Source organism: Gobio gobio, assembly GCF_949357685.1.
Source record: "Gobio gobio genome assembly, chromosome: 13".
NCBI classification, from domain to species: Eukaryota; Metazoa; Chordata; class Actinopteri; order Cypriniformes; family Gobionidae; genus Gobio; species Gobio gobio.
Window position 1 is genome coordinate 40351146 of NC_137106.1, and position 20572 is coordinate 40371717.

The 20572-nt window shown below is 38.5% G+C and overlaps 2 protein-coding genes across 6 annotated transcripts in view; one reads left to right on the forward strand and one right to left on the reverse strand.

Annotated features, from left to right (window-relative positions):
- runx2a (RUNX family transcription factor 2a) overlaps window positions 1-1285 on the reverse strand; it is a gene marked incomplete at its 5' end in the record, with an annotated part of 67502 nt that extends 66217 nt beyond the window's left edge. The window contains one exon of the mRNA XM_079832387.1: window positions 1228-1285. Within this exon, the coding sequence (XP_079688513.1) occupies window positions 1228-1285 (58 nt within the window). The remainder of the gene's footprint in view (window positions 1-1227) is intronic.
- supt3h (SPT3 homolog, SAGA and STAGA complex component) overlaps window positions 1-20572 on the forward strand; it is a 150790-nt gene that overhangs the window by 24475 nt on the left and 105743 nt on the right. Inside the window, exon 1 of one of the 5 annotated variants that reach the window (XM_079832390.1) lies at window positions 363-474. The exons of the other annotated variants lie outside the window; for them this stretch is intronic. Within the exon in view, the coding sequence (XP_079688516.1) occupies window positions 449-474 (26 nt within the window). The 5' untranslated portion in view covers window positions 363-448. Of the gene's footprint in view, window positions 1-362; window positions 475-20572 lie in introns of those variants that run through there. 5 annotated transcript variants of the gene reach the window in all.

Here is a 20572-nt window from a genome sequence, read left to right on the forward strand (position 1 = left end):
GCCGGATTGTTATTAACTATTAACAAAGATTAATAAACACTGTAACAAATGTATTGCTCATTGTTAGTTTGTGTTAGTTGATACATTAACTAATGTTAACAAACGAGACCTTATTGTAAAATGTTACCATAATATTGTTCCATTTTGATGCTAGAACAACAGCTGTCTAGTGTGTGCTTTAAATCAATGAAATAGATGTTTCCTGATTATGAAAGGTTTATAAAGTTTTCAGAAGGTATGTAAGCTCAAAGTGTGAATCGTTTTTTAAATTTTTTTGTTAGCACGCAATAATATAAAGCGCTCAAGGTATAACACGCCTCTGCGGCCACCTTTAACACCTTGATGTGTGCCGACAGTGATGACAAAACCATGGAGCTCGCGCTGTCTGGCTCGAACTCAATATCCTGCCTCCATATGTTTGTCTAGAAAGGCCTCAGATTACGTCGACATGAGACACTTGATGAGGAAAATACTGTAAGTACAATCTCTGATTGCTTTGTCAACAGTGTTTTGTATTTTTATTTCCATGCGTACTGTGTGATAAGATCAGGATTTGTTTGGATTTTACATGTTAGTATATTTTGAATAGCTGAGGTATTCAAATAGGTTTTGCATAGATTGTGTTTTACATGTGGCTTTTATTGTGTGCTTTATAATGCTAGACTCAATTTTCTCTCCCGGGTTTGCTCTCACAGTATGTGAGGACCAAAAAATATTTTATATACCCTTTCTGCAGTGCATATTAAAAAGCTCCATTCAATTGGCAATTTGAAAAAGCCTAAACTAAGCTGAACTCAAATAAAGAGCATTTGCATGTTTGTTTAAGCACTTTTCATTCATAAGCTCCTTCGTTAACCAGGTTTGTGCATTTATCAATTAGCATTAACCCCCGCAAATCCTACACATAATATCCAGCGATCCCAAGTTTTCCACATCTTGTTCTAATGTAGCTCTGTAAATTGAAGCAGAGTGAATGTTTATACATCCAGAAGGGTTTTTCTCTTTCTTCGGCTCGTCGTCCCACATATGTGTTTTTAAGTTACACAAACATGTCAGCAACTTAGCATGCATGCGAACGTAAACACGGCGAATTTGAACATTCCCGAAGCGGCGTGCGTGCGTGCGCGTGCGTGCGCCATTGATTATCGACCTGCTCGCAGAGCTTGACTTCTGTGTGACCCGACGCTGAACCACAGTGAAATGAAAATAATTTTTCACAGCACTCACCCCAGAAAAAGTTCTGCTGACATGGAGTCACCGAGCTGAAAAGACTGTTAGACGCCATAGCCACACGTCGGCTCTCTCCTCTTCTGGAGGTCGTGGTGACCCTCGAAGTCCTAAACTGGGAGCACAAATCATATCAAGGCATCTGAAGGGAAAACACACAGCTACAAACAAACAAAAACAGTCCGCACGATCCCCAGCAGTCTGCAGCTGAGCACAGCGTTCAGGCACAGATATCAACGGATGGAAACGGCATATACGAGTGTGGTTAGAGCGTACTTACTGACTTGTTGGGTCTCTGTGACTGGGGTTGACCCACTCTGATTAACCATTTACGCCCCAGTGGCTCCCTCCTGTCGTCCTGGGGAAATCTCGTGCACCGCACTTGTGGTTCTGTGGTTGTTTGTGAGGGGAATGAGACATTCTCGCAATCCAAAAACGTGTAAGCTTTAAAACACACTTTTTCCCCCTCCTGATGGGCTGTTACTGGAGAGGCTGGGTCATGTGTTTGGTGACATCAGAGCAGTGAAGAGGGCTCAGCCCTCTTGTCAGTGGTCCTGCGTTTCCTACTCTCATCCAGCGGGATGCAACCTCAGCTCCTGTGAATCCGAAAGGAAGGGGCTGGGATTTTCAGCACTTTTCACTCTTTCAACTCCTCTTCTGCAGTGCATTTTGTCAGAAAAGCTCCATTTGAATTGGCATTTTCTTTTCTTTTGCATGTTCGAAAAAGCCTAATACAGATAAAAAGGGTTTGTATGTTTATTTAAGTGCTTATTTTTGCTTGCAGGGATTCAAGAAATTAAATGATTTTTCCATTTTGATGCTAGAACAACAGCCGTCTAGTGCCAGTTTGTGCTTTATATCAATTTCAACTCCTTTTGTGTGTTTTTGAAGCGTTTCCTTTTCATTCAAACTCCCACAAATCTCCCCATTTTCGTTCCTGTACATTTCTGTATTTATTATTTCACCGTCCTGCATTCTTCCCGCATGGGTGGTGTTTAGTCTCCAGGTGTGTCTCTGCATAAGTTGCATAATCGTCTCTTTGAGAAATGACAGTCTGGAGGGGATCCTGCGTTCACTCTTGGATCACGTCTGCCTCTCGTAACGCCTTAACGAGTGCATTAGCAGCCGTGATTCATCCGTCTGTTTTGCGCGCCTCGCAGGTTTGGGTTTTGGCATGTGGTCAGCGCTCTGCACAGAGTATGCGGCTCAGGTGTTTGTGTAAGCGTGGAAAAAAATGTGCCGAGATATTTGTGCTTCTGCAGTGCTCGCTCTCTCTCCTGCTTTGGGGTCATGTTAGGTGCTACGTTGACTCTTGAAAATTACACTTCCTAGTATCTAGACCAACACTTAAGTTGAAGGAGGGTCTGAGCCCTATCTATAGACCAGAATATTAGAGGGATATAGAGTATACAGAATATAGAGGGTGGACTCTCTTGACTTGGACCTGTAAGTAGGCACCTAGCAACCACTCATAACAGCCTAAAGCACTCAGAACAGCCTAGAAACTGGTGGCAAGTTTGCCTAGACTGCTGTATTATGAAATGGTGGTGCATATGAAAATAATGAAAATCTCAGCTCAGAGGATGTGGTGTGGTTATAACAGGAAATGGTTCGCCCACAGCAGGCCATTCCCTAAACGTCTTCTCTGGAGGGGGCGTCTGAGAACAAGGGTGACCAGGGACAACAAATTTAAGCATGATCTGTGCTTTTATTGCAATTAGTTAGTCAACCCAACACATTTTTATTTAAACAGAGTCGTACTACTTTATTTCAGTGCAAAATCCAGTGCTGGTATAGTATTGCATCGTGCTAGGGGTCTAACAATATATCGTGTCACAATATATCGCAATACTAAATTGCAACAATATGTATCGGGGATAATGACAATCTGTATTGCGTATAGTTCACCCAAAATGAAAATTACTGTGTGAGGAAAAAACTCAAGTTTACAGAGTTTTAGCGCAGTACTACATTATACTACTATATATAATATAATGTATAATAAAGCAATCGGGGAATATTTGTGGGTCCTGATGCCAAATGTCATTATTTTAAATATATCTAGTTAGTGACAGAGTGCACATTCGTCTACATTTTTTCAATTTTCAGCTTCAGAATCATGAATATTTTATTCTGGTGTCACCATTGTCCTTTGCATTGGGCTACCAGCACCAAGTCCAAGCATATTCATTTCCACCCCGAATGTAATACCAAATTTAGCATTTTAATCAACAGTAGATTTTTGTTAACCTTTTGCCATGTCTTGGAGTATTGCAATAATATTGTATCGTGAGATCAGTATCGTGAAATGTATCGAACCGTGACATGAGGGTATCGTTACACTCCTACATCGTACGTATTAAAATGTCATTAATTAATTGTCATTCCTTCTGTATGATAATGAGGCTCATTATAGAGTGGACCAGATTCTCAAACTTTAGTGCTTATTATTGATTTCCTGACACAATTAACACAACACTATTACAGGTATGTTTGTGTATATTACCTAATGATAATGACATTACAGTGCCCCCTATTATGCTTTTTGGGATATTATCTTTCATGTTGTGGGTAATATAGCTGTGTGAATGTAAAAGGCGTGCTTTCAAAATCAAGTGCACAACAAATACCAAGTTCTGTCATGAAACCCTAGATGGCGCATTCTGATATGTCCTTAACTCAATAGAGACCACATCGTTATCTACATAGCACAGATGATTGGTTGCTGTAGCATCAGCGGCCAATGAGCTGCGGCTCAACATTCAAATACTGGTAGTGTTGCTGTTAGCAGTCTGCAGCACGCTTTCAGAAACCCTCCACCTTCCCCAGCTCCACCTGTATAGATCTGCTACAGGAGTTATTTCATGTATGTTATATTTCATGTATAAATATATTGGCAGTAGCAAGACTCGGTACTTGCTCTGCAGCAGTGCAATATACATAACTATATTTTCAGTGGTGTACAAAGACCTTACATAATGAACCGTTATGTTTTTAATGTCTTAGAATGAGCCAGGCACACAATATTGCCTGTTTTTGCTCCATTTCGCCAACGTAAATAGTTCAAAACAAGTTACAGCACTGTTTTGCGTCTCTGAGCAACACATTATAGTGTTTCGTTTCTGAATGAATCAACTTTTTGAATGAATCGGTTGAATGAATGATTCAATGACTCACTCATTAAGACGTTTGTTCAGCAGTGTTAATTTCGTTGACGAATAATTTTCGTCATAATTTTCGTCAACGACCTTTTTTCACTGACGAAAACGAGACGATAACTAAATAAAAACTTGTGTTGGATGACAAAAACTATGACGAAAATCAACTGTCATTTTCGTCAACAAATAAAAACGAGACGAAAATGTTAGGGAGGGACGATTAGGGAAGAGATCCAGTCAGAACTGATGTCCTGTGTAACAGATGCACACATTTGATCTGAACGTGCTGATCTAACCGCTGGAAAACACGGCGCTGTTGCGCTACTACAGGCTCACGCATAGAGTGGTTCACAATCAATGAATAGCGCACATTTATGCCAGGCAATTGTTTATGAACTAATACTGATGAATAATGACAATGTTTACTTAACGATGTTTATATAGTTATATGTTTTAGACGGTTGTATCAATGCATATTTTATCTCCTCATCTGAACTTGAATGAGCTCCTGCAACTGCAACAGAGGTGTAGACATTTCAAAATAAGAGTCCCGGTGTATTTCGAGCTTGTTTATAATTACAAGTCATCCATTATATATTCGTTTTTGGTTACACAATAAACTGTATTTAATTTCATTCCTATTTAATTCATAGTCAGGAGGAAAGACCAGTATTTGACACGTATTCAATAAAGTATCAGGGTTATAATAGTTAACTAAAACCATTTAAAAAATCTTCATTACTTGAAATTAAATAAATTAAATAAAAAAATTAAATAAACAAACTTATTTGAAGCTTTAGCTTAACCTGATATGGCCTACTGACTAAAACAAAAGTTATAAAAAGTATATAGCTGTTTTTAAAAAACAAACAAAAAGTGAATTGAGCTCTTTCGTGTATTTTTTATGTCAAAAACAAAATGATGTCAAAATGTCAGTTCAAGTGACAGTCGGTTATGTAAGGCTTAAATGCTTAATTTATTACAATTTAACTAAACTCATTAGATTTTAGGAGATTAAATCTACTGTAGATTTAGTCGACTAAAATCTTATGATATTTAGTCGACTAAAACTAGACTAAAACTAAAAACAATTCAGGTGACTAAAATATGACTAAAACTAAATGGCATTTTAGTCAAAAGACTATGACTAAAACTAAATCAAAATTTGCTGTCAAAATTCACACTGTTGTTCAGTTAGTTCCTGAATAATCAGCCGCATTAATTTTTATTTCATATTTTAAAGTATCTTTTAATATTTTAAACAATTTCAAATATCAATATTCAGCGATTTTTGTTTAAAACATCAAAACATTATTTATGCATTTGTAACTGCAGGTTAAATGCATTCATGTCGCCTCGGAGTTGCATTATTGTGTAAATACATCTAAATGCCCAAATGTTTCCTCTATGAATTTGGTTGATACTGATTTCATTTGATTGTTATCAGCCCTATGGTGTCTTTTTATTCTAATTGAATTTTTTTGATTAAATGTAAGAAACACAAAAGATGATGCATACATTTAATTAGGTTAGAAAAAATGGCTTTATAAAGGTAAAATGCCCTTAAAAGGTAACAATACATTAAAGGTCCCATGGCATGAAATTTTCATTTTATGAGGTTTTTCAACATTAATATGAGTTCCCCTAGCCTGAATATTGTCCCCAAGTGGATAGAAATGTTGATCGGTGTAAACCCGAGTTCTGGCTGTCTTTCTCTGCCTTTGAGAAAATGACAGGCCAGACTAGCCAATCCTGAAGTCTCCTGGTTTGACGTCCAAGCAGGAATGGTTACCTCCCTTTCCTCCGCCCAGAGAATCTGGCACGCCCATGCAAGCGCTTGAGAGATCATGGGTTGTGAACGAGTGAACGCTGGCAGTTTCTCAGTGTTTGGATGTACAAATGAAAACATAAGTCTTTTTTCAGTTCCTTCTGATCTGTGATCAGTGATTTCTGATGTGTAGCTAATTATTTATTATTCGTGCACACACTGCGGCTTCTCTCTCTCCCGACAGAACGGTGTTTTCGTGTTTTCTATCTTGTGAGTCAGTGTTTTTGTACGTCCTCGTCGCGTCTATCGGTTCTAGAATGTGCATACAGTCATGAGTTTCTGCTCAACATCGGCAGAGACACATCCTTAGATAAACCTTACACACGCCGAGGCTCGGGCTGACCGGTCGGCCTTCATCATCCCCGACCCCCAGTACTGCATCTGGCCCACAGCGGAGGCACCAAACGCGGCGCGAGATAAAGCAGAAGGGGGTAAGCGTGAGGGTTTCCGGGCTAGGCTAGCCAGCTATCCCCACAATAAACTGGATTACATTCGATTACTGCTGTTGTGTCTTTGTTTGCGCTGTGTACTCAACGCGCGTCACTGACGCTTTTATTTTATTTAAAAAATAATGCTATTATCAACACTTACTTTTAACTCGTTCATCTCGACAGCTGTAATGATACTTTGCATGTGTTACAAAGTTGGTAATAATGATGAAGACGGACTCGGCGTGACTGGGACTCGTGTTTATTCAGAACTCTCAGATACAAACACAATAAACTCGCGCTGACAGACAGCGCTCTCATAACTCAGTAGTTACTACAAATAACTTTGTTAGCAATCGCTGAGCTCCGTCTCCGTGATGTCCGGTTCGCGAACGAATCATTCTTTTGAACCAGTTCTTTTTAGTGAACCGAATCAGTTCACCAAATCGGACTGAATCGTTCTAAACGGTTCGCGTCTCCAGTCAGCGCTGATCCATAATTTACTAAAGTTACTAACTTTCTGACATGAGTGACAGCCCCTCCGACTAGAAATAGACTAATAACCTGAAGTATATGCTGTAACTACAACAGTTCAGACATGCTGAGAACTGATGTGAAGTGAACTCAGGTCCATCCGTCTCTGGCACCAGCTCATGCCTGCTCGTGCCTCGTAGACCTCGTTAAACCACGCCCCCTCCGCTCATTTAAAATGCAAAGATGTCAGCCAATCACAACAGTGGGCGTTTTTACTGAAGTCTCACAGCAGACGCCTCTTGAAGCAGGGCATTCAGCCACAGGGCAAACAGCAGTATAGAAAAAATGCCTTTTATTTCTAAATTATGACATTTTATGATGTAAAAATCATACTAACAATATAAGTACACCTCAGGAAACATTATAAAATAATAGAAAAATGCCATGCCATGGGACCTTTAAAACTTGTTAGAAGATTTGATTTCTGTCACTGCTGCGAACTGACCACCACACAGAATATGAGGAATATCAGAAGCTTCTGTGAATAAGGCACACATTGCGTGTGTCAGTTATGTGATTTGTGTAGTTCCTTTAGTGACTCGGATGCTAAAACAACATAGACAGCATGTGCAAATAAATGCTAGCAGGGAGCGCAATTCATTCTTGGTGAATGCATTTTCAGTATTTATTTTCCACCTCAGATCTTAGTGATTTTTCACACTTGAAGATCAGACGAGAAACTCCTGACTGCACATTCTGCTAATTATAGCTGCTCATGAGATGGACTGTATTTTCATTCATGCCGTTGAGTTTCTACTGTCTCTGAACACGTCAGCGTCGCGGCGAATATCTGCTCTTTGTCGGGCGAGCCTTGGTGGTCTTCCTGCGAGCATGGTTTCACTGTGGTCCGTGTGTATGTGTGTGCCCTTCTAAGGCCTGGCTTTAGCTTGGCCCGTTTCTGTACGGACCACACAGGCATAAACCGGGCATTAGATGCTAGAACATTATTCCTGGCTGCCGGAGGAAGTGCGCGCTAATGCTTTCAGGAGACATTACACCCATGCACGATTTCACACGTTCATAAATTAGAGCTGTTATGAGTTTACCGTTGAAAGCCATGCTCTATTGCTTTAAACAACTTTAGAGGTTACGTTTGTTAGTTTAAATTCAATCATTGCCGTCAATTGGGCTTGTCCTGGAGGGCATGAAATTGTTAATCGGGAACTGTCGTTCTTGTGAATGCAAGTGTGCCCCATTGCGCAACTTGCTAGTGTTGACGTGCATGCCCCCCCAATAACCTATTTTTTCCTCAACTTTTGCATCTTTTTTTCCCTGTCACAAGTTGAATCTCCAAAATGTATAATGTTCTTCTCTGCATTTCTCCTCTTCTATAACTTACTTCCTAATCTAGGTGTCTAATAAACCTAGCATTGTATAGTAGTTATTTTTGACAAATGGATTTTGTTCCCTTTTTTTAAAATCACAAATGTGATAAAAAAGCAACTGTTAATTGCATAAATGTAAATAATATACCTTTTTCAAGTCAGACAGGTTAAAACAGACTGTTTAAGAAACTTGAATTAGACTATACTAAAATTATTTCCATGTATTATTTGCAATTAATGCAAATATTTTATTAAAAATATAATACAATATTTTATTAATACAAATTAAATTATTAATCAGAATTTCTTTTCTTTTTTGCTTAAAGGTCCTTTCACACTCTGCGTGATTTTGACGTGCAAATAATTTGCGCGATGGTTTTATTTTTTGATCAGCTGTTTGTGTAATGAGTGCCTCCACACCGAACGCGAATGTGCTGTGGTGAAAAAAACGATGTTTGTTTTTTTCGTTTCAATGTCGATTTTTTTTAAAACTCTCGCAGCGACAGAAAAGGCTTAAACCAATCACATACGAGGAAACAAAGACGACGAAATGTCCAGTTGATGTCATTAGCTATTCAACATTAACCTTTGCCAGGTATCGCATTTCTCACGAGATTACAGCTGTAGTTGTAGTTACAGCTGTACAGATGCAGCTGTGTTTGCCCACTGCAGGCTACAGACAACGATAACATAACCATTTGAGTTAAAACCTAATTGTGTCCGCGACTATGGAAAGTGGATGTGTTTCCGTCAGTATGACTGTGGCACTTAAATGTTTACACTTTGACTCAACTGGAAGCATAGCAGGAAACACAGCAGCTCCGGATCGATTGGAAGCGTCTCGTCAGATGCGGTGCTACTGTCTCTAGAGGACCTCCTCAAATTTTTTTTCAAATACATTTAAAAGTAAGTGCGGAACCGGCCATGATAAAGTTTTAGCTCCTGTACAAGATTAGCATAGGCTACTCCCCTTCAGACTCTCTGTTCTTTAAGAGACCCAAAACCCAAAACCTTTTTTTCGGTCTTTTAAATAAAATGAAAAGCACGTCTTCACTGGATAATGAAGTGTCCATGTTTCAGCTGTCAGCTGTCGCCACAAATGTTTTGGAATGTTGAAGCTCTGAAACGTCACAGACGTCGCAAATTCGTGTCGTGGCTGATGTGAAAGGTTTTGACGCAAACTATTCGCACATTCGCACACTCTGCCTTAAGTCTTGATTTTATCCATTGGAATTTGATTGCATTCAGTGTGGTTATGACATTTATAGTGATGATATTATTTGTTCATTTTTCTATTCTCATTTAACCACGGTCCAATCATCAAAAAATACATTTCAGGGAGGGGAAAAGGTCATTCATTCACTCACTCTTTGTTTGCTTACTCGTTCACTCTCAGTTGTTCACTCATTCACTCACTCACTCACTCGATTACTCATTCACTCTCTCACTCGCTCGATTACTTGTTCACTCGTTCACTGTCAGTCGTTCATTCACTCGATCACTCACTGACACACTCACTCATTCACTCGATTACTCATTCACTCTCACACTCACTCACTTACTCATTCACTCACTCACTCACTCGATTACTCATTCACTCTCTCACTCGCTCGATTACTTGTTCACTCGTTCAATGTCAGTCGTTCATTCACTCACTCACTCACTCACTCACTCACTCACTCACTCACTCACTGACACACTCACTCACTCATTCACTCGATTAACCGTTCACTCTCGCACTCACTCACTCACTCACTCACTCACTCACTCACTCACTCTCACTCGATCACTCACTGACACACTTACTCACTGACACACTCACTCACTCATTCACTCGATTAACCGTTCACTCACTCACTCACTCACTCACTCACTCACTCACTCACTCACTCACTCACTCACTCACTCACTCGATTACTCATTCACTCTCTCACTCACTCGATTACTTGTTCACTCGATTACTTGTTCACTCGATTACTCGTTCACTCACTCACTCACTCACTCACTCGATTACTTGTTCACTCACTCATTCCTCACTCACTCACTTTCTGTCGTTCACTCTCTCAATCGTTCACTTTCTCAGTCGTTCACTCTCTCAGTTGTTCACCTGTTCACTCTGTCATTCCCTTGTTCACTCTCTTAGGGCCCGTCCACACGGAGACGCGGATCACTGTATACGTATACATTTTTTATCGTATTGGCGTTTCGTCCACACGGAGACGCGGATCACTGTATACGTATACATTTTTTATCGTATTGGCGTTTCGTCCACACGGATCCGGCGTTTTGGGAGACTGAAAGCCCTATTTTTTGAAACTGGGTCCTAAAGTGGATAAATCTGAAAACGACACCCTTGCGGTTTCGTCTATACAGCCAATCCGTATATTTTGTGAAACGGTGATGTCATCACACCACATCCTGCACGGGGAAGACTAGAAGGAATACAACTACGGGCACTGGGCATGCGCAAATCAATACTGCGTTGTTTAATTACTGTATTTGCATTATTGTAAGGGTATGTTTAGGGTTGGGGTAGGTGTATGCGTTAATAAAACACATCTGGTAAGTAGCAAATTTATTTATTGTTATTTTATTGTGAGATTTTACCTCACCTCCGACTGTTGTTGTACCCCTTCTAGCCACAACTCTTCTTCTCCGTTTTGAGTGTATTTCTGTGGCAAAATTACAGTGCCACATACTGGCCTGGCACTCACTCACTCACTCACTCACTCACTCACTCACTCACTCACTCACTCACTCACTCACTCACTCACTCACTCACTCACTCACTCACTCACTCACTCACTCACACACACACACATTCACTCACTCATACACACTCACTCACTCACTCACTCACTCACTCACTCACTCACTCACTCACTCACTCACTCACTCACTCACTCACTCACTCACTCACTCACTCACTCACTCACTTAACCACTTAATCACTTACTCACACATTCACTCACTCACTCACTCACTCACTCACTCACTCACTCACTCACTCACTCACTCACTCACTCACTTAATCACTCACTCACTCATACACACTCACTCACTCACTCACTCACTTACTCTATTACTCATTCACTCTCTCACTCACTCACTCGATTACTCATTCACTCTCTCATTCACTCGATTACTTGTTCACTCGTTCACTCTCTGTCGGTCACTCACTCATTCACTCGATTACTCGTTCACTCACTAACTCAATTCGTTCATTCATTAACTCACTCATTTGTTCATTTATTTTTTAAATAACATTCACTGATATATTGTGCACACTAGGATGTGGAACATTAATTAAAATAATAAATAGTGATCATGTTGTCTGTAATATATATGTATATATATTTTAATTTTTTCATTCATCTTTTTTTGCAACCCAAGCAGTTTGTTTTTTAGTGCACAGGCGTCTTATACAGTCTCACAAAATATAATTCCATAATTTACTGTCCCTAAGACTTTTTTGCGAGTGTTGACGGCCAAATTGACCCGGTGATGCAAAACACTGTAGAATTCATGCTGGCAAAGGTCAGGATGAGTTTAACCACAGCTTTGATCTGAACTGCTGTTTACGCATTCAGCACATCGCAGAACTCTGGGATATGACAAGATCACGCTTGGCAGGTCTCGCCAACCCCAGTGGCTTTCGCTTGCGGCATGTGCACATCGTGAGAATGGCAATTAAAGGAGAGGAACCTGTTATTTCTGACAATTATCACAAGTCTGGAACTGGCACTTTGAATGCTGAGTGACGTTTGAAGAGGCTTCAACTGCCCTTGACTCATCACTGTCACACATGCATGCTGTCTAACATGATGTCGCATGTGGCGTAACATGTCACAATGTATTGTAAGCCTTTGTTTGAGAACTAGTCTTTTTTTGTATAAGTTGTAAAAGTTTTACTAATGACACTTGTTGATTGGAGAGCTTGAACATTAAAGTCACCCTTAGCGCTTTTTACAATACAGATTGTTTCAAAGCAGCTTTACAGAAATAACAGGAAAATAATGCAAAAAAGTTTGTTTCGGCTTTACAGATGATCTGGAGAAAACAGTGATGTCATTGTCCAGCTCAGTTCAATTCTCATACAATTTTGAGGAACAACATCAACAATAATGACTTTTTTTCTTTTAAACATGATGAAGGCTTGTATCAAAGCACATATGAAAGTTTAATATAAAGTACATTTCTGCTACTGATTTGCTGCTGTTTGATGGAAAACTTGCACCAGAATAATCCCTTTAAGCATTTATGATATATGCAGTATCTACAATTGAAGTAAAAGTTATTTTTACATTTTAGTTTTTTTAAGCTTTTGCTAAAAATTTAAGCAAAACTATCTCTTAATCTGATGCTGTGATAATATTCTCTTTCACACACTCGTGGCTCATAGACGAAACAGCCTTAACTCAATTAGTTTGCTTTTGTTATCTATTGTTTTCACACTGTACATTTTCAAAGCTGCAGATTTTGGTCAATTGGAGTTTAAATAGAGAAATGTGGAAAAAAGTCAGCCAACTAGATTGCATTTATGTGTTAAGAATGCGTTATTTATTTATTTATTCATTATTGTATTCATTTATTAATGAATTCATGTTTTTATTTATTTGTCTGTTTTTTTTCTTTCAAGCTCAGTTTACTGCAATTTGTGTCAAGCATGCATTTAGTTTATGCATCTTTTGAAAATCTTACAATTCTTAGAATTTATGTTGTTCTTAATTATAAAACCACTTTTTCATTCATTTCATTCATTGATCTTAGAGACAAATGCATGTTTAACACAAACAAAATTGTGTTTTTGATGTCTAATGAGCTTCCCAATGTTTCCTCCGCTCAGATGTGGTAACAAGATTAAAAAGGATGAAGGGAAATGATGCAAATCACATCAGCCTCAAAAATATTTAAGAAAGCATTACAGTGTTCATGCTGTTTATACATGATTTAGATCACTGGCTTTGCTGTTGTAGTCTGGTGCCGTGTGTCTATTTTAGTGCTTATTTCCCTTCTTAACTTCTGTAATGTCTAAAATGATCAAGCATTTCTTTGTCAAGCAATATGTTGATGTTGAACAACAGATCTAGTGAATCATAAATTTTAAGGATATGAATTTAAACAAAGATTTCTCACAGAAGAAGTCCTTCAGGTTTGCTTTTATTTCATTATCATTTTGATTTCAACAGAGTTCATGGCAGTTTGTGTAGTCTAATATCAGGAATCTGGTTTATTTTCCTCTCCTCTATGAATAGATTTTTGTGTTATTTTGACACCTCTGCTGTTTGCGTTCTTGAAACTGTTTTAACCCCGGTGGCTTGTGTGTTTTGTCTTTGTAAAGCGTGATGACATTATTGCAGTGTTTTCCCCATGCGATCCTGTAAGGTCATGAAATGCAGCCGCAAATAAAGATCGGTCACAGTAGAAGAGTTACTCCTTTGAGAGAAATGTTTCATCTCAAGCGTTTTCGCAAATTTGACTTGACAGAGAGAAGCTCTCCGGATTAGACTACAGTGCACAACATTCTGTTTCTATATTCTAGTTAGATGTACCTCTGTTTGACATCCAATTCATATGTTCATGCTGGAATGTGACTATTTATGAAAGTAACAGGATATTCAATAAGAAAAAAAAAAATCAAAAGTCAATAACTTTTTTCCTTTGAAAGTTGTTTTTATTTTATTTGTTTAGTTAGTTAAGTTTGGTTTTGCTCGGTACAATGATGAATCATTTACAGTTCAATTTTGATTTCCTGTTAACATTAAACAGATATAGTCATTAGAGCCGTAAACGCAGTACTTTTGTATAAACTAAAGCTGGGCTCAGACTACAGGAGTTTTTAAGTCTTTTTGTGGTTGCATCACACACATAAAATAGAATCTTCTTCTTTCATATCTCAAACCTGCACACACTACAAGATTTGAAATTTGTGGTGCATCACACACTACAAGATATTCTTAAGATCATGCCAGATTTAGCACCTCACTTGATCTCACGGGGAAGCGGATGAAAACAAAATGGATACTGTGTCACAGCAACTTTCTGTAGACTTTATATGAGGAGACATTATAAAGGCAGTCGTGTTGTTGCCATATTTGACCTGTCATTCCTCCATCTCTGTTGTCCACCGGAGCCCTACAGGAGCTTGTTGTTTTGCGGTCGCCATTTCAAAAGCTCCGTCACTTTCGTCTGTTTATAGACCTGTCTATCTTTGGCTATTGTGGAAGTACTGACATAATAGTCGCAATCATCCCGATTTAAAAATAACAAACAAGATTTATATTGTCGGGACAGCCCCTATGTGTCCGAGAGCAGATCGGGAGCAGATCTGTCAGGATTTACCAAAGGCCAATGTTTCTACAGGCATGGACAGGGTTATTTTTGTGGCTGACCTTATTGCATATGCATTTGTAGAAGTTTCCCTTTCAGACGCAAAATGTATGGGAGGAGAGTATTTACATGAATCATGCAAGGTGATTTACTAAGGTTTGCGCTTGTCAATTTACTGATGTTTGCGCCATTATTTACAGCCTTAAACCAGACGTTAACTGGTAGATTTTGTCGGTCATTATGGAAATTATCCGGCTGTGTCATCAGTAGATAACGCGCAGAACTTTCCACCACCATCTGCGCTTTTTTTTGGAATTGCGCTCTCACGCTAATTTGCCCTGTTTAGTAAATCTGGCCCTCAATCTGTAAACAGTTTACACTACCAGATAATCTGGGTCGAACATCGGAAGCGACCAATGCCCTGGACACTATTTTTTTTCTCTCTATGTCGGGAGGGGTAAATCTGGCATAAATCGGCCTGAAACTCTTGTAGTCTGAGCCCGGCTTTAGACACTTTACTCTTTATAACGATTTGAAGTCAAATTCTGTCCTTATAATGATCTTTTTAAACTCAAAAAGAGTTCACTGCTTTAGGCGAATTACAATTGTCTTCCAGTAAGAAGAAAAATCCTCCCAAACCGTTATTTACCGAGCCCATGTGCTGTTGGTAAGGCGAGTTTGGTTTATGAGTTTTGAGACTTTGCTCTGAATGTGCGCTCTTGAGTACAGTAGATCTGCTCTATTTGCCGTGTCTCTATACCAGCGGTTTGAGCTAATACGATACAGAGGCTTGTGTTAACATGTGGTAGCGTTCAGAGGGACCACACTTCAGTGTAATTCAGGTCTCCCTTCCTCTTACAGCGGGGTCTGGGAGTACTTCAAGGTTTTTGGCAGGTCTCTCATCATTTTCAGAGACCGTGTTTCTGGCAGCTCTTCCTCATGTGTGATGCCAACAACATTGGTTTCGAAATGAGAGTGGATAGTAGCCTTTGCAGATAGTGGGTAAATACTGGACAGCCAGGTACCGGTGCTAATATAAAGGCTTTATGTACACTAAATATTTATCTGTATTACTGATCTGCCTGTATTGACACTATATGAGAATTGAACTGAGTTGGATGACATCACTGTTTTCTCCAGAGCGGCTACAGCCGCATCAAAATCTGTTGGATTATTCTCCTGTTTAACACTGTGAAGCTGTTTTGAAACAATCGGCATTGTAAAAAGCGCTATATAAATAAAGGCGACTTGACTTGACTTTTTGGAGATTTTTTCGTATTAAGCTTAGGCGATTTTTGTATATCCATTGTTTTAGTATATGGACTATACATTTATTTATTATATAGGCCTACCTTTGCCTTCCGTGCGTTTCACAGTAATTCAGTAAATTATGACTATAAACATACTGTTTATATTTGTATCTCTGAATTGACCACTCAAAAATGCATTGAATATATGAATATCAGTCAATGATTGATCAGTATATTTAAACTCAATTTTCTTTCAAATATAATTTGTTTCTGTGATGCAAAGCTGAATTTTAAGTATCATTCCTCCAGTCTTCAGTGTCACATGATCCTCCAGAAATCATTCTAATATGATGATTTATTATCAATGTTGGAAACTGTTGTGCTGTTTAATACTTTTTATAACCTATGATTCAGTATTCTTTGATGAATAAAATGTTAAAGAAAAGCATTTATTCAAAATAATTTGTTTTGTAACAATATACACTACAGTTCCAAACTTTTGGGTCAGTATTTTTTTTTTTAAATAAATACTTTTATTCAGCAAGGAGGTGTTAAATTGATAAAAAGTGATTTATATTGTTAGAAAAGATTTATATTTTTAATAAATGCTGTTCTTCTTAATTTTGTATTCATCAATGAATGAATCCTAAAAAAAAGTATCACATGTTCAAAAAAAATTATAATAAGCAGCACAACTTTTTTAACATGAATAATAAATCAGCATATTAGAATGATTTCTAAAGGATCATATGACACTGACGACTGGAGTAATGATGCTGAAAATTCAGCTTTGCATCACCAAAGTAAATTACAGGCTATTTTAAAGTATATAGAAATAGAAAACAATTATTTTAAATTGTAATAATATTTCATTAATATTTGTATTTTTGATCAAATCAATGTATGCTTGGTTAGCATAAGAGACTTCTTTCAAAAACATTAAAAACATTAATGTTTCCGAACTTTTATACAGTACCGGTCAAAAGTTTGGCTTGATGAGCATAAGACACTTCTTTCAATAACATTAAAAATAGTAATAGCCTACTCTGTGTGTGTGTGTGTATATATGTATATATAGTTAGTTATAATCAGATTAACTTTTAGGCGGCAGATAATGTTAAGTGTGTACTGCTGATTTTCCTTGTAATATTTATTGCAGTTCCGAGCATTAGTACGAATTCAGTATGAAATGTAATAAAAAAAAAAAAAAAAAATGTCTACATCAGTGTATCCGTATTCGCAGTATGTGTAACAGACGCAACGGCCAAACTGCCCAGTGTGACTTTGGTCAAAATCTGGGCAGGCAGGGTGTGTAAATTCATGACTTTCCTCGCTAGTCATATTTGCATATTGTGAGTGGTTAGCAGAATTCAAATCAGCGGTGCAACTGGTCATCGCTCAGGCCAAAATTCAATATGAATTGTATTCAAACAAGCATTTAAATGACATGAAACCTAACGCCACTGTTAAGACTGAACATTGACAACAGTGACGGGATGAATGCATGATGGAGGTCATTGAGGAATATATTGATGTTATGATTAAAGTACTCAGTAACTAGAGAAAATATGGCTGCCCATGATACTCAGTTACTTAAACATGTGTCAAAAGACAAAAAGACGACTGTATTTGATTTGGAATAATGGAGGTATTTTTAATGGACACGGAGAGACGGCCAGCGCTGAATGTTTGGGACTGTAGGGAGAGCTGCTGGCAGACACTAATGGCTTTTAGTCTCTTTACTGATTTCCAGCAGTGTGAAATGAATCACACGAAAGCTGTCGCCCTCATGGACACGTATTCCAGGATCACTCATGTTCCGGAAAAGATGGACGTTCGAGAATGTGTTTGATTGAAGAGAGCTTATTTAGTATGAATGTTCAAACTTGTGAAGCACTAAACACACAGCACATTCACTGAACACACAAGTGGAGGACTATTTCTTCTGCATATCTGATGGGTTGATGTTTTTTACATCACTGTTATGTCTGGACTGATCTCTTGTTTGAGTTCAGTGACTTAACACTCTCTGATGTTTTATGGAAACATTTGCCATTTTGTCTTGATATCACCTCTGTGTATTCTGCTCCTGCCAGTAAGGTGTTCCTGTTTTGCTGAGCGTTAGATCTCTAATCACTGTTTTTATGAGCATATTGAGTCCTGCCTGCATGGCGTGACTTACAAGAACACAGACCTCTTGCCTCCTCAAAAAGACAGTTCCCATTTCAGTTCATGTCCAATAATATCCAGTTTTATCAGATTTATCAGATGCACGCTTGGGGTTCTTTGGCTGTGTGACTGATAGAGTTGTTATTCATGTCTCAGTTCTCTTAATATCGAGCATTGAGTTTTGTTGATATAATGAAGATGCTTGCACATTATTCAGTTAAACTGCCAAAATGATTTATATTTTAGAAGAAAGTGTAACAGGTGCCTTATATAGCCTTTATATAGCCTTTATATAGCATTATAGACACTTTATATACCTATATTTATGTATCAAATGATATCAAGACATAATAAAGAAACAAAAACAAACATAACCATATCATATACACATTATGTATGTGTGTGTGTGTATAATATATATACACTATATACAGTATGTTCCTGCCTTTACATTCACATGAACTTTAATGACATCCCATTCTTAATCCTTAGGGTTTAAAACTCTTCAAAACCGCTTCAACTCTTCTGGGAAGGCTTTCCACAAGGTTTCCACAATTTTTGACCACTCTTCTAAAGCGCATTTGTGAGGTCAGTCACTGATGTTAGATTAGAAGGCCTGGCTCGTAGTCTCTGCTCTAATTCATCCCAAAGGTGTTCTACAACCCCACACCATAATCCCCCCTCCACCAAACTTTACACTTGGCACAATGCAGACAGGCAAGTACCGTTCTCCTGGCAACCGCCAAACACATCAGACACGTCCATCGGATTGCCAGACAGAGAAGCGTGATTGGTCACTCCAGAGAACACGTCTCCACTGCTCTAGAGTCCAGTGGCGGCGTACTTTACATGACTGCATACGATGCTTTGCATTGCACATGGTAATTTAAGGCTTGGATGAAGCTGCTCGTCCATGAAAACCCATTCCATGAAGCTCTCTACACACTGTTCTTGAGCTAATCTGAAGGCCACATGAAGTTTGGAGGTATGTAGCTATTGACTCAGTAGCTATTGACTTTGCAGAAAAGTGTGCCTCAGCATGCGCTGACCGTGCTCTGTTATTTTAACGTGGCCTTCATGGCTGAGTTGCTGTTGTTTCCAATTGCTTTCACTTTGTTATTATACCACTATTATACCACAGTTGACCATGGAATATTTAGTAATTTCACGAATGGCAACCAATCACGGTACCACACTTCACTGAGCTCCTGAGAGTGACCCATTCTTTCACAAATGTTTGTAGAACCGTCTGCATGCCTAGGTGATTGATTTTATGAAGTTTGGAGGTATGTAGCTATTGACTCTGCAGAAAATTGCAGTCCATTGAACGCTCCCAACACCTGTGGCCATGGAAGTGATTGGAACACCTGAATTCAATTATTTGGAGGGATGTCTCAATACTTTTGGCAATATAGTGGGTTATTTAATTTTTTTCTTGAATCATGCACAGGGATTTAAAAAAATATATATATTAATTAGGGTCAGTATTAATTTAATGTTGTCTTTTTAAAAAGACAAGAACAAGCACAGAAACAAGTAGACCAGAGTGAAGTAACAAATAAACGGCCGGTTACATTGTGAGAGAATTTTGAGAAATTAGAGAAATTCACTTCTAAAATAAAAATTGGACACCAGAGAGATTAGTTTCCTTTTAATATCAACTTTTGTAATCAACTGCAGCTCCAAAGAGGCAAAAACCACAAACCCTGATGGAAGAAGCGTGCTTTGGGAGATAATCCGACAGTTCAGTGACCATTGTGGGGGTAATGGGGGGAGATTTACTCAGGAAGATCAGAGAAAACCACAAGCCCACAGAACTGGCCAAAGAAGTGTGCCGGCTTTCAGCAGCAAGACAGCATCTTTATTTCCTAACCTCTGCTTCTGCCTTATTACTGCAATTAGCCAATGTCTTTAGGGGCTTGAGGATTTGATTGGTTCTTTTCATCAGTGATCGACCAGCTTGTAGTCATATGTGCTGAAATGTCTGTGTCTTGCATAACGGTAACAGAAGCATGGCTTACCGGGAATCATTTCATATAAAAAAACACAAATTATTTAGGGAGTTGGCATTAAAAATCCCTGGTGGATGCATGCCAGACAATGTTCAATGGACTGCATTTACCAAATAATGAAGTTAAGCTCCCAGATGTATTAGTAAGATCCAACTGATGAAACCTTGTTAATATCCATTCAACCTCGGGATTGAATCAGATTTTTGATCTGGGTTTTGTTCTGTATGTGACTAAATACGTGAAAACAGTCCATTTGTATTTCTTTGATAAAATGCAAGCACTAAAATCTGATTTGATGAGCAACTTCAAAG